The sequence below is a fragment of the Rana temporaria genome, chromosome 3 (genome assembly GCF_905171775.1).
Source record: "Rana temporaria chromosome 3, aRanTem1.1, whole genome shotgun sequence".
NCBI lineage: Eukaryota > Metazoa > Chordata > Amphibia > Anura > Ranidae > Rana > Rana temporaria.
The window spans coordinates 465,621,681-465,636,882 of NC_053491.1; the positions used below are offsets into that span (position 1 = coordinate 465,621,681).

The window sequence follows — 15,202 nt, forward strand, 5'->3', positions numbered from 1 at the left end:
CTTGCTTTAAAACAGTCCGCTGGAAACCTGTCCGCCCGGACATGTACGGTCGTCTGTACAGACCTACCGTACATGTCCGGCCGCCCGCCATCCCTCGCATGCGTCAAACGACTTTGACGCATGCGTGGAAGCATTTTAAAGGTAGGCCGCCCACGTCGCCGCGTCATTGTCGCGGCGACACCGCGTCATCGACGCGGCGACACCGCGGACACGCCCCGCTTATTGTTTACGCGCGGACCTCTGTTCGATGGTGTGTACAGCCATCGAACAGAAGTCCCCGGGCAGTCCCCGGGCAGACATGTCCGATGAAAACGGTCGGCCTAACAAGTGTAGAGACTTCTCTGCTCACATTGTCTGTGCTACGGGTAGTAGAGAACTAGATACATTGTAACTCTTCCTTCTTAGATCAAAGGGATAAACTTCTGTGTGTTAATGCAGAAAGTTTAACCACTTAAAGTCTAAGGCCCAGATTCACGTAGGAGATACAACGGCGTATCTCCAGATACGCCGTCGTTTCTCTGAGTCTGAGGCGTCGTATCTTGGCGCATGATTCAAAGAATCAGATACGCCAGAATTTGTATAAGATACGACCAGCGTAAGTCTCCTACGCCGTCGTATCTTAACTGCCTATTTACGCTGGCCGCTAGGGGCGTGTACGCTGATTTACGCCTAGAAATATGTAAATCAGCTAGATACGCCTATTCACGAACGTACGCCCGGCCGTCGCAGTACAGATACGTCGTTTACGTTAGGCTTTTTCCGGCATAAAGTTACCCCTGCTCTATGAGGCATAGATGAGGCGTACCAATGTTTGTTATGGACGTCGGAACAGCTTCGAATTTGCGTAAGTCGAACGTTTGCGTAAGTCGTTCGCGAATAGGGCTGGGCGTCATTTATGTTCACGTCGAAAGCATTGGCTTTTTGCGGGTTAATTTGGAGCATGCGCACTGGGATACTTTCACAGACGGCGCATGCGCCGTTCGTAAAAAGCGTAATTTACGTGGGGTCACAATAAATTTACATAACACTCGCCCCCATTTTCCACATTTGAATTAGACGGGCTTACGCCGGCCTATTTTTGCTACGCCGCCGCATCTTTGGTCTGTGAATACTGCACTTGCCTGTGAAAGTTGCGGAGGCGTAACGTAAATAGGATACGTTACGCCCGCACAAAGATGCGCTCTCCTACGTGAATCTGGGCCCTAACCTTTTTCTGACACGCATGCATGTATGTTATTTTCAGTGGCAGTGCGGAGCCAGAGGGGGCGGCGCTCCAGCGCCCTCTATGAACGGACCGCTGCTGCTGGGAGCCATCAGCAGCAAAGCCCATCAGTCCTTGCTGGGGGTTCCTGGGAATACCACATTGTTACGTGGCCCTTCTTTTGGCTCTTACCTTGATTGAACATGATGGCATTCTGAGTCCAGTTCCAACTAATCATGGAGTCTCCTGTGTCCCCCAGTGTCTTCTGCCACTCTGTGGCCTTCAAGGAACCAATATCTTTCAAGTGTTCCCTTTGTGGCCTTCACCACCACAACATCCCCGCTGCCACTACCAAGCCCTGCTCAGCCTGTCCCTAGTAGGGACAGACTCTAGAAATATACTTTGGCATAGAACCTCCTTGTCTTCAACTACCATTGCGATTAATGCAATGTCAGGTTTACTAAAACCACACACTTCATATTATATCTAGTAGTAGGTGTTCTTGTTCTGTAATGTTGATGATGTTTTGTGACTTGTCCAAGCAACTTCTTAAGTTCTCTAAAGACATGGCTTGGTCAAGTTACAAAACGTCTTTAACAATACAAAACAAATTCAGTTAAATGTGGCCACCTACTACTAGCAGGGCTGTGGAGGGGGGGTTCAGCTTCAGGGACTCAGAGAAAACAAATGAGGCAAATTTTGGGTGTGGTAAAATTGTGCACTGGGGGGCGCTTAAAATTACTCACTGTGTACAAGGTAACATGTACAGTGCTTGTATCCAAAACAAATTCTTTAACTACTATGTCACAAGCAAGAGCTTAACAGAGATTGTGATTGTGTAATGCACAGAGTGCAGAGTTCAGGAGTGTGTAATGTACAGAGTGCAGAGTTCAGGAGTGTGTAATGTACAGAGTGCAGAGTTCAGGAGTGTGTAATGCACAGAGGGCAGGGGTCAGGAGTGTGGGTGCACAGCTACTATCATAGCGCCGCAGGTGCTCTAGGAAGGGTTTGGAACCCCCTTATCTATGCCCTGACTACTAGCCATACCACAGCCTGGATCAATGAGATCCTTCACAAACAATAGTTAATATTAGTAATTTCCCAAAACATAAGATGGGGCCCAAGATGTAACAAACAACTCTACATGTGTCTTAGACCAACGATCTACTTCTTTAGGAGACAGCGGGGGGTTGATGATACCGTGCGTCATTCATAACAATCAATCCAAGTCTATAAAATCAATGTCACCGTACATGCAGAAATATCGTGTATGCTGGGAGGGCTGCAGGGGATCCCATGGGGAGCCGAATCTAATTAGATGTAAATATTTGAAATACAAATATCCCACATGTCTTATATCTTCCTTTCCATTGTGTCCGAAAGTGTGGCCCTCCACAGGGCTTTGTCAGATATCCAGACTCAGGCTGGGTTCACACTACTACACTACTTTCATCCTACTTTGCTCTGCTACATTGGTCCTACATTTATCCTACATTGGTCCTACATCCATCCTACTTTCATGAACAGGATACTACTTTGGTCCGACTTCAATGATATTCAATGGGCTGAAGTAGGATCAATGTAGGACCAAAAGTAGTACAGGGAGCATTTTCAAAGTCGGACCGACTTGTGTAGGACGCTACAAGACGCTCTCATAGGGAAACATTGAACACAGAGCAAAGTAGGATGAAAGTAGTGTAGTAGTGTGAACCCAGCCTAAGACAGTACATCCAGGAAATATGGCCCAGATTCTCAAAGGACTTACGACAGTGTAGGCCATGTACGCCGTTGTAAGTCCGTATCTATGCGGCTGATTCTTAGAATCAGTTACGCATAAATTCGGCTAAGATACGAGCGGCGTAAGTCTCTTACGCCGTCGTATCTTAGTTGCATATTTACGCTGGCCTCTAGGTGGCGCTTCCATAGATTTCCGCGTCAAATATGCTAATGAGCTAGATATGCCGATTCACGAACGTACGCGCGCCCGGCGTAGCAAGATACGTCGTTTACGTAAGACATACGCCAGCGTAAAGTTACCCCTCATAAAGCAGGGGTAAGTCATGTTAGGTATGGACGTCGGAAACGTACGAACAGCGTCATGTTTTACGCAGTTTGCGTAAGTCGTCCGTGAATGGGGCTGGACGTAATTTACGTTCACGTCGAAAGCATTGACTATTTGCGGCATAATTTTGAGCATGCGCACTGGGATACGTTCACGCACGGCGCATGCGCCGTTCGAAAAAAACGTAAATCACGTCGGGTCACGATACATTAACATAAAACACGCCCACACTAGCCTACTTTGAATTACGCGGGCTTACGCCGGTTTTCCATTGATTTCAATGGGAAGGCGCGGTATAGGAGCGGTGAACACACCGCTCCTATACCGCGGTAAAGATGCGGCTAGCAGGACTTTTGGTGCCCTCCTGCTAGCGCACCGCTTCAATGTGAAATCCTTCGGGCTTTCACATTGAACACTGCAGGGCATGATTTTTCATGCGGTATAGCAGCGCTATTTTTAGAGCTGTACCGCATGAAAAACGCCCCAGTGTGCAAGGGGCCTAACACATTTCCTGTCCTTGGTTGACAACGCTCACTCACTGCACTGTATGGAAGAGAGCAGGGTTGTCACTCTAGGACCGGAATGGTGTTGAGACTCCAGAACACCTTCCCCACCAGAGGCGACTGGTGCCCACCAAACGCAGCCACTGTGCCATCAAATGCGGCCACTGTGCCCATCAAAAGCAGCCACTGTACCAAACTCAGCTACTGTGCCTTCCAAACGCAGCCACTGTACCCATCAAATGCAGTCACTGTGCCCTCCAAACACAGCCACTGTGTCCTCCAAACACGGCCACTGTGCCCATCAAACGCAGCCACTGTGCCCATCAAACGCAGCCACTGTGCCCATCAAACTCAGCCACTGTGCCCATCAAACGCAGCCACTGTGCCATCAAATGCAGCCACTGTACCCATCAAACGCAGCCACTGTGCCATCAAACTCAGCCACTGTACCCATCAAATGCAGCCACTGTGCCCATCAAACGCACCCACTTTGTCCATCAAACGCAACCACTGTTCCCCAAATGCTGCCCCTGTGCCCCAAATGCTGCCACTGTGCCCATTAAATGCTGCCACTGTGCCAATTAAATGCTGCCACTGTGCCCCCCGTCCGCCCACCATCTGCCCGGCACTTATCCTGTCTCGGGTGGGCAGTGGGTGGTGCCTGGGGTCCTCCATGTCGTCCTTGATGTCTTCTTCCGCCCGCTCCTCCCGTTCTCTCCTATGAATAGGCGTCCAATCACAGCGCCTGTCGTTTCAGCCAATCAGGTGACAGGTAACAGACCCGAGCACCTGATTGGCAGAGAGGCTGTTCAGTGTTAGGAAAGCAAATATTCATTCGCTTTCCTAACACACAGCTGAGTGAACTGCGAGAGTCCAGCATGGAGCTCGCTGTTCACCTTTTTTGACGCCTATGGCTCTAATCAGGTGCCCTGCCGCAGTAATTCAGGTGCCTGGCACCCGAAAAGGGGCTGGGTGCCTGAATAGGGGGTGTCAGCGGCGGTCATAGATAGATTCATGCAAAGCATGAATCTATCTATTGGTGATCGACAGGTGGCAGGAGAGAGGGGGCGGCGCCCCCGTGGGCCACTTATGGACGCACCGCCACTGTATAAATCCCCACTCTTCTCCATACCACAGTTGCAGGGGTGTTCTGTAGTTCACAGAGGAGCATAGAGCAAGGCTGATAACATTGCTTGAGATTTCAGGGCAGCAGAGTCCACATGCAGCAGAACTTGATTGGCTCCTAGTGATGGATCTCCCGGTCCCAATAGGAATATAGGAGGCTTATACCAAGACATATTCAGCTACACACATACATTTAATGAGTTCTTTAACCACTTAATGACCCTTTTACGCGATATACGTCAGCAGAATGGCACGGCTGGGCACAGGCACGTACTTGTACGTCGCATTTAAGAGCCCAGCCAGCGGCGCGCTCGCGACCTGGTCCTGTTCTCCGTGACTGGGGGCCCGATCGCCGCCGGTGTCCCGCGATCGGGTCACAGAGCTGAAGATTGGAGAGAGGTGAGTGTAAACAAACCTTTCCCCGTTCTTCCTAGTGTGGCTGTCAGTGATCGTCTGTTCCCTGTGTTAGGGAACCACGATCAGTGATGTCACACGCAGAGCCACGCCCCCCCACAGTAAGAACGCTCCCTCAGAACACACTTAACCCCTACAGCGCCCCCTCCTGGTTAACCCCTTTACTGCCAGTGTAATTTTCACAGTAATCGGTGCATTCTTATAACACTTTTCGCTGTGAAAATGACAATGGTCCCAAAATAGTGTCAAAAGTGTCCGATGTGTCCACCATAATGTCGCAGTCACGACAAAAATCGCAGATCGCCGCCATTACTAGTAAAAAAAAAATATTAATTAAAATGGCAAAAAAATATCCCATATTGTGTAAACGCTATAACTTTTGCGCAAACCAATCATTAAACGCTTATTGCGCTTTTTTTTTTTACCAAAAATATGTAGACGAATACGTATCGGCCTAAACTGAGGAAAAAAAAGATTTTTTATATATTTGTTGGGGATATTTATTATAGCAAAAAGTAAAAAATATTGAATTTTTTTCAAATTTGTCGCTGTATTTTTGTTTATAGCTCAAAAAATATGAACCGCAGAGGTGATCAAATACCACCAAAAGAAAGCTCTATTTGTGGGGAAAAAGGGACATCAATTTTGTTTGGGAGCCACGTCGCACGACCGCGCAATTGTCAGTTAAAGCGGCGCAGTGCCCAATCGCAAAGAGGGGCAAGGTCCTTAACCTGCGTAATGGTCCGGGTCTTAAGTGGTTAATGAGCACATTACTGCGCTGATTGGTGTTTTTTTATATCTGCCTGAAGTTCAGAACAGAAGTCTTTGCAGGTCCTGCAGATAATGGAATTGGTGGTTGGGATTGTACCTCCCTCATGGTGTACCTCCCTCATGGTGTACCTTCCTCATGGTGTCTGCTTTCAGCCTGTAATGTTCCTCATACAAGCCGAGAGCTTTCAACTTGTTCCCTTTAAATTACTGTCATTTAAGTAAAAGCCCCACCCCACAGAACAGCGAGCGGCGTGCGGTTCGGGACAACTTCCATTTGACTTATGGATTAATATACCCTTCAAATAAATGTATGAGATATTAAGATTTCCCCCCATTGCTCCATCACCTTTGGAATGTGGCCTTGTACCATTATGTAGAGGCTGAACTCCTCGTGAGTCATAATATCCTTATAATTTACAGCAGGAGGTCCATTATCCTGTATTTTCTTCTTACTTTTGATTTAAAAAGGGCTAACATCTTCTTACCAAGTGCTGTGCAGTTTAAGACATACTGGGGATTTGAATATAAGGTAATAACATTCACTACAGCAACGCCGTGGGAGAGAACGCTGCCCAAAATGCTTAAAGCGTACCCAAACCCAAGAACAAAATTTTAATATGTTACATCTTACCATTCCTTGGGTGTGCTGGCTGCATTCGTTTTCTTTTTTTCCAGGACTTTTTCCCAACACTCGCTGTACACATTGTAAGGGGTTCCCACCATCCCTTTGCTGAGTTCCCGGGTCTGCATACCTGCTGTACCCATTATGAGGGGTTTCCACTAGAGTTGTCCCGATACCACTTTTTTAAGACCGAGTACAAGTACCGATACTTTTTTTCAAGTACTCGCCGATACCGATTACCAATACTTTTTTTTAATGTCATGTGTGTTTTTACAGTGCTTTCTTCTTTTTTTTTAGGGGGGGGGGGGGAGTGGATTGTCATTATTTTTTTTTCTTTATTGCAATTTTGTTTCTTTATCAGCCCTGTTGGGAAGTCTTTGGTGAGATATCAGGGGTCTTAAGAGACCCCTGGCATCTTCCCTTTAAGACAGAGAAAGATACTAAGGACACAGATTCCCCAGTCCCTTTCTCTGCAACCTCAGGTAAAATGAATGGAGAGAAGCTCCTCTCCATTCATAAACTGAAAACATCGTAAACACAGGTTACGATGTTTCAGATATATGAATGGACAGAGTCAGTGATCACTGACTCTGTTCATTCGGAAAAGGTAGGAGCCGGATTTAGCAGCTCCAACCTCCGCTCTCCATCCTGACAGATTAATGCGGGACAGCACAGAGCACGGAGGGTGGACAGCACAGAGCATGGAGGGGGACAGCACAGAGCACGGAGGGGGACAGCACGAAGGGGGACTGCCCGGAGGACGAAGGGGGACTGCCCGTAGGACGGAGGGGGAGAGCACGGAGGGGGACAGCACGGAGCATGGAGGGGGACTGCCCGGAGGACGCAGGGGGACTGCCCGGAGGACGGAGGGGGACTGCCCGGAGGACGGAGGGGGACTGCCCGGAGGACGGAGGGAGACTGCCTGGAGCACAGAGGGGGACTGCCCGGAGCATGGAGGGGGACTGCCCAGAGCATGGAGGGGGACTGCCCTGAGCATGGAGGGGGACTGCCCTGAGCATGGAGGGGGACTGCCCGGGGCATGGAGGGGGACTGCCCGGAGGACAGAGGGGGACTGCATGGAGGACAAAGGGGGACAGCACGGAGCACTGAGGGGGACAGCACGGAGGGGGACAGCACAGGGACAGTCAGCGTTGATCGGTGCGGCTTTGGGGGAAGTTACAAGCACCGATCACCGCTGTATAACTTTAACTAAAGCAGCTGAAAAGGGGGCAGATCAGTGCTTACAACTCCCCTGCCGCACCGATCACCCCTGACAGCCCAAGTATCGGGTGAAGCATTGGAGCATTTCCCCGAGTACAAGCACTCGGGGGAAATGCTCGGTATCGGTACCGATACTAGTATCGGTATCAGGACATCCCTAGTTCCAATCATCCCTGTCCTGAGTCTGCACACCTGTTTTGTCTGGTGACCGACCACGTGTCCGGGATTGTCTAGTTAGCTAGCCTAGTTAGTGTAATGGGGTAGTATTAAAATAGTAGGTAGGTAGGTATAATTATAAGGCTACTTTCACACGAGGGGTGGGGGGCGTTAGTGGTAAAGCGCCGCTAGCTGGCTTTTTTGCAATGCTTTACCGCTGTTGTAGCACCGCTTGCGAGGGCTTTCGGCCGAGCGGACATGTCCGGTAAATCATACAGACGACCGAACATGTCCGACGGACAGGCTTCCAGCGGACATGTTTCTTAGCATGCTAAGAAACATTTGTCCGCTGGAAACCTGTCCGCTCGGCCGGGAATCCGGTCGGGTCGGCCATACAGACGACCGAACATGTCCGCGGAAACTGGTCCGCGGACCAGTTTCAGCAAACATGTTCGGTCGTGTGTACGAGGCCTCAAAAACCATTGTTCCCGCTGAGCCAACCTTCCCCTTAATCTCTTAGGGCGTATCAATATTTTGAAGATGATCTACCTTCCCAAATTTACATATATCTTTAGGAATTGCCCAGTATGGATACCCCCGTCCTTCTTCAGAGATCTGGACAGTTGTATTGGCTCTTTCTTGTGGTGGGGTTCTCCCCCCCCCCCCCCCCGGTTGGCTAGAATGACCCTTCAGCTCCCTGTGATCTGCGGGGGTCTTGCTCTCCCTAGCCTGTTGGTATACTATCGGGCAGCTATGCTTGTCACGGTAAGGTGGGGGTTTCAGCAGTCCAGAGCCAATGCGGCTGTCTGCCTGGAGGCAGCTATAGTGGGTTCTCTTATGGAACTGAGTAATCTTGTGTACATGGTCCCCTCGGCGTACCCGTGAGTGAGTGAAAAACATATATAGCGCAACACATGCGAACTGAATCGCCTCTGGGCGCTTGTTTGAGCACTTCTCCCTTGAGCTCAGAAGAGGTGGGTTTTGATCTTTCTCCTAAAGGCCAAATGGTTCTCCTCCAACCAAATGGAGGTTGGTAAAGTGTTCCAAAGTCGCGGGCCTTGGACAGCGAATCTTTTTTCTCCTTTGGACTTGTATCTGGTTTTGGGGATGTGGAGTAAATTTTGGTTGGAGGATCGCAGAACGCGATTGGGGTTGTAGGTTTTTATTTTTTCGCATAAGTATCGGGGGGCATTTCCCCAAATACATTTATGCGTTAGACAGAGTGCTTTGAAAGTGATTCTGTCTTTCACTGGCAACCAGTGAAGGGTTCTCAGTGAAGGTGAGATTGATTCCCATGGTTTTTTCCCAGTCACAAGTCGCGCGGCCGTATGCTGAACGACCTGCAGGCGTGTGATTTGGTACTTTGGGAGTCCGAGGTAAAGGGCATTTGCATAGTCCAGTCTGGAGTTAACAATTGTTCCCACCACGACTGCTATGTCTTCTTTAGGAATAAATGGAATAAGTCTGCGTAGTAGGCGTAGCAGATGGTGCGATCCGCTGACTACTGACCCTATTTGTGCGTCCATTGTCATGTGGGTGTCGAAGATGACTCCGAGGCTTTTGACTTTGGTACTAGGGGCGATAATTTTTCCCAGAATGGGCGGAGGTATCCATGTTGTTGCTAGTTGATTCTTCCGATTGGCGTGAAACAGGAGAAGCTCTGTTTTCGAACCGTTGAGTTTAAGATAACTCTGTGTCATCCAGTTCTCAATCAAAGAGAGACATGTCTCTAGATTGAGATGATGATCCTTTTTGTTGCAAATGCGAAAATACAATTGTGTGTCATCCGCATAAGAGTGGTAGAGCAGCTTCTGGCTGCTGATGATTTCAAAAAGAGGGCGGAGATAGATATTAAACGGCACTGGCGACAGCGGGGATCCTTGAGGGACTCCGCATGATACCGTGCGTTTTTTGGAGGTGAACGGTCCCAGTTTCACCACTTGTGATCGGTTTTCCAAAAAGGAGGAGAACCAGGATAAGTCACATTCCGTAACTTTGGCTACTTCAGCTAGCCGAGTCAGTAATAATTTGTGGTCTACCGTGTCAAAAGCTGCGCTAAAGTCCAACAGTACTAGAAGACAAGGTTCTCCTTCGTCTGCGGCCTCAAGAGCATCATCCCATATTTTGATCAATGCCGTTTCTGTCCCATACCCTGGACGGAAACCCGATTGATAAGGATCGAGCAAATTATGGGTGTCTAAATGCTGTTGCAGCTGTTGTACCACTGCTTTCTCCATTACCTTGGAGAAGACGTTCAGACCTGTTATGGGACGACGGTGTTCGGGGTCTCTCCCGACCTCGACTGGGGCGACCCTGCGGGTCTGGAAAGTAGGGAGACGTCAGTTCCTGTGTCCTGGTAGGTGGTCCCCTTATTGCCCTCCATGGGGAAACCCTTCCCTCCCTCATTTTAGAACCATACCAGATCCGCAACTCTGGGCCCGCTTTGGCATCAGGCTGTTGCGTGATATTTTCCAGGCTGGGTCCCTACTTTCATTTCCGGCTCTGGCATACAAATTTGGCCTTCCTGCATGGATGGCATTCAGGTATCACCAGCTGCGTCATGCAGCCAGGGCGCAGTTCCTGTTGCCCCCCAGTCTCAAGGCGGATTCTATTGAGGAGTTGCTGGCACAGGAGTCTCTCACTAAACCTATGTCTGCGTTGTATTTCGCTCTTCAGCAGAAGGCGGATTTGCCCAATTTAGATAGGGAGACCTGGAAGGAGTGCTTTGAGGTTAGTTCTAAAATAGTTATCTCTTCCAGAGACAAGTTGATCCAAACAACATTTTTGCATAGGGTGTACTACACACCGCAGAGGCTGCACAGACTCTATCCGCTACGGTCCCCGAATCGCCCACGCTGTCACTCACCTGATAGCACCTTCTTTCACATGTTCTGGACGTGCCCAAGGTTGGCAGGGTTCTGGGCTGTGGTGGGTGAGTCTATTAATATCCGTCTTCAGCTGGATATATACATTTGACGGCAGAGTTAGCCCTATTGTGTGTGCAGGATGATGAGCAGAGGCCTAGATATACTAAGACGCTGATCTCACTGCTGCTATTTTATGCTACAAAGGAAATCCTGCTGAAATGGATCTCTCCCTTGCCCCCCACAGTTGGTTCATGGGAAAATTCAGTTAACGCAGTACTCCCATTATACAAGCTGACTTATATAAGTACATAGTTGCCAACATTGCAAAAAAATAAAAAACGGGACACTTTTTTGCGTGTAGGTGGAGCCTTGTTATAATTAGGGGCGGGGCATTCATTTGTGGGCATGGCATAGCGTAATAGAAAAATGCGGTGCGCAAAGCGAAAAATAGGCATGGTTTACATGGGATAGTGTGTCCCACATCAGAGTTCCCCCCCCCCACATTTGTGTCCCACATCAGAGTCCCCCCCCCACATTTGTCAGCCCCCTCCACACTTGTGTCTGCATCAGAGTCCCCACCACACTTGTGTCCGCATCAGAGTCCCCTCCACACTTGTGTCCGCATCAGAGTCCCCTCCACACTTGTGTCATCAGAGTCCCCTCCACACTTGTGTCATCAGAGCCCCTCCACACTTGTGCCCCCCCTGCACATTCATTTCCCCACTATCGCCTTCTATAGATCTGTGTGAATAGCTTACCGGCCAAGTTAGAAACCCTGCGACTCCCGCAACTCGACCAGAGTCCGTACCTGCACGACTTATGATGACTCTGCAGGCCAGATAAAAGCACATAGCAGGCCGGATGATCAATCGTACCTCGGGGACCCATGAACTTTTCAGACCCATGAACTAGGTGGCGGCAGCGGCGGGTAGAGGAAGATCGCATCCCATCCACATGTTCAGTGGATATCGGGGAGGGGTCGCCAAAAGAGAGAAGCCGATTGGCTGCCCCTCTCCTCTACACTGAACACAAGAGGACTATAGGAAACAACACAGTGGCGGCGGCGGCCATTTTGGTGTAGCCGTTGCCGTTTTTTTGGCAAAAACATTTTTGAATTTCCCGGGACAAAGTCTCGGGACAAAAACAATCCGGGACATGTTGCCCGCTGATTTGTGGCTGATCTGACTCGCATGTTCTCCTCCTCCACATGATGTATCTTGTGATTCTGATTTCTTTCTGTTTTGTTCTGCTCTTACCCAGTGTTATTTGTCACATACCATATTTGTGCTTTTCCAATAAAGACCAACCTTGTTGTTAAAAAAAAAAAAAAAATTCAAACTTTTATTTTTGTATTGTTTGTGTATGCATTATTTTATATTGAGATCTAGACCATTGCACTACATGACAAGATTGCCTTCACTTTGCTTTCTAGGTGTGTCTGTGTCAGCAACAGTTTGGACGATGGGACGACGGACAGCAGACTCCTCTCCCCTGCTTTCCTGGGCAGAGTGGTCCCCAGATTACTAGCAGCTTGCTGGAGATTGAGGACACCTTCCAGAAGAACCTTCTCATTCTCAAAGCGGTGAAGAAGACCATACTGGACGTGAAAAATACCACGTGGCATGACAACTATAACAGGTGGCTATCATGCTCTATAAGTCTTCCATCCAACAGATCATTCCTATCACTCCACAGTCCCCGTCTACATTTTTATCTTCCCATCATAAGTTATTTTATGTTATTTGATGTGGTGAAGTTGTTCTGTCCCCTTATTAAAAAAACACCCCCAAAGCATAATGTTTCCACCTCCATGTATGACGGTGGGGATGGTGTTCTTGGGGTCATAGGCAGCATTCCCCCTCCTCCAAACGCGGCGAGTTGAGTTGATGCCAAAGAGCTTGATTTTGGTCTCATCTGACCACAACACTTTCACCCAGTTCTCCTCTGAATCATTCAGATGTTCATTAGCAAACTTCAGACAGGGAAGTACATGGGCTTTCTTGAGCAGAAGGACCTTACGGGCGCTGCAGGATTTCAGTCCTTCATGGCGTAGTAAATGAAGGACTTCATGGCCAAGAAAACAATTGGTAACAACCAATTGTTTTCTTGGCGACTATGGTCCCAGCTACCTTGAGATCATTGACAAGATTCTCCCGTGTAGTTCTGGGCGGATTCCTCACCGTTCTCATGATCATTGAAACTCCACAAGGTGGGATCTTGTATGGAGCCCCAGACCGAGGGAGAGTGACAGTTATTTTGTGTTTTTTCCATTTGCTAATAATCACACCAACTGTTGTCACCCTCTCACCAAGCTGCTTGGCGATGGTCTTGTTGCCCATTCCAGCCTTGTGTAGGTCTACAATCTTGTCCCTGACATCCTTGAACAGCTCTTTGGTCTTGGCCATGGTGGAGAGATTGGAATCTGATTGATTGCTTCTGTGGACAGGTGTCTTATATACAGGTAACAAGCCGAGATATTTGTGTTGGTATTCTGTATTCTGTATCTCACTGTTAAAATAAACCAACCATTTATTATATAGACTGATCATTTCTTTGTCAGTGGGCAACCATACAAAATCAGCAAGGGATCAAATACTGTATTTATCCCCAAGCTTAGAAAGGTAGTTTAAGGGAAAAAAAACTTACATTTCTCTTTCGTTCATAGACGGACACAGCCTTCATTGACCTTAGGGTTATGCTTCTTCCTACCAGGAGGCAGAATTCTACAGCACTTAAGGTGTTAAAACCTTTCCTTCATGCCGCTCCTGCCAGGGGGCGTGGCTCCCCCAGGCATAACTCACACCCTGCTCTAGCAGCCTCAGTTTGTTTTCTGCCTAACAACAGGAGGTCAGGCTCTCTCTGGAGTCCTGGACTCTGGAGTTTTTTCTTGCGATTTTTCTCGCTTTTTATTATTTTGTTCCTGCATTTTTGAATCCTGTGATTCTTCTATCAACAGCCGACTGGGTGACAGGCTGGGTCCTCGACCCTTATAGTCCCCCCCATGTTTGGCCTTCGAGCGTGTGCCGGCCCTCAGCTCAGCTTTAGGACGTCCACGACAGGCCCCGTTGCTCCAGGGGCGGCCGGGGAACTTCGGTTCTAGGGCACACATATGGTCTTGTCACAGTGTGTCTGGCCGACAGCCATGCCGTTCGCGGACGTTGGTTCTGTCTGGGATACCTCCAGCCGTGTAGTCGCAGGACAGGTAAGTAGTGGCCCCTTACTCAGGTAAGTGGTCTGGCTGGAATGTTTCCCTTGGGAGGTCGACTGAGGGTTTTCCCTGCTTTCCTCTCTCCCTTATTCCTCTCCCTCCTTCCCTTTTTGGGTGACGGCTGTGAGGGTTTTTTTTTTCTGGGGCTCATGTCACTGGGCCCGGGTGTAGCAGGGGCTGTGTGTGTGTCACTGCAGGGGGCTGTGGTGTCCACTTCTGGGCCTTTGCAGTGTGCTGTGAGGTGTTTCTGTGTGACAGTTGCTAAAAAAAAAAAAAGTAACTGTCTTTTTAAATCTGCGTCATTGGCGGCCATTTTGCCGGAGCCTAGCCTTATATAGCCCGGCGGCCATTTTCTTGTAGTCCTGTGCTGTTTTTTCAGCATTCGGCGGCCATTTTTCATATTTTCGTCTGCCTCGTGTGGCGGCTGTTGGAGCTGCAATCACCTCGGCTGTTTCTCAGGGAAAAACTGACACAGCGCTGCTCGGCTCTCAGCACACCCTGTCCTTCTCCAACCACGCTGCACCGGGTGAGGTGGTGAGTACCAGTGGCCCCCCATGCTCTCCTTTAGCTGCAGGGAGGTGACCAGTGGGGATTTTTTTGGATCGGATGTGGATGTGGATGTGGAACCTGAGCCAGGTCTCCCTCTCCACTAGGCCTGAGTTAACCCTTAGCGTCCCTTCCCCTGCCACATCTGTTTATGTGGCTATCCTGGGTTTTCTTGCCAGGTTTGCAGCAGCTTGTGCCCGGATGGGGGGTAATAAAGCGCCCCCTCCTGGAGCCTGCTTCTGGGGATGTCTCTGACATGGAATCTGGTTCTGGTTTGTCAGAGGCTGCGGACTTGACCCACATGGATAGTGAGGATGTCTGTTGCAGTGTCAGCAAAAATTGTTGGAGCTCTTGTTTTTTTCTGTGGCGCGTGAGACTCTAAAAATTGAGTTTGTGGTGGAGACACCACCGTGTCAGTACCTTTTGGATCCGCGAACCGCCACACACTGCTGAAGGGTTCATTGTGTTCCTTATTTGGACAATATGTTATACAAGGAATGGGATGC

The 15,202-nt window shown here is 49.1% G+C and overlaps 1 protein-coding gene across 1 annotated transcript in view; it reads left to right on the forward strand.

Moving 5' to 3' along the window:
• DNAH2 (dynein axonemal heavy chain 2) overlaps window positions 1-15,202 on the forward strand; it is a 402,999-nt gene that overhangs the window by 82,704 nt on the left and 305,093 nt on the right. Inside the window, exon 10 of the mRNA XM_040346833.1 lies at window positions 12,375-12,580. Within this exon, the coding sequence (XP_040202767.1) occupies window positions 12,375-12,580 (206 nt within the window). The remainder of the gene's footprint in view (window positions 1-12,374; window positions 12,581-15,202) is intronic.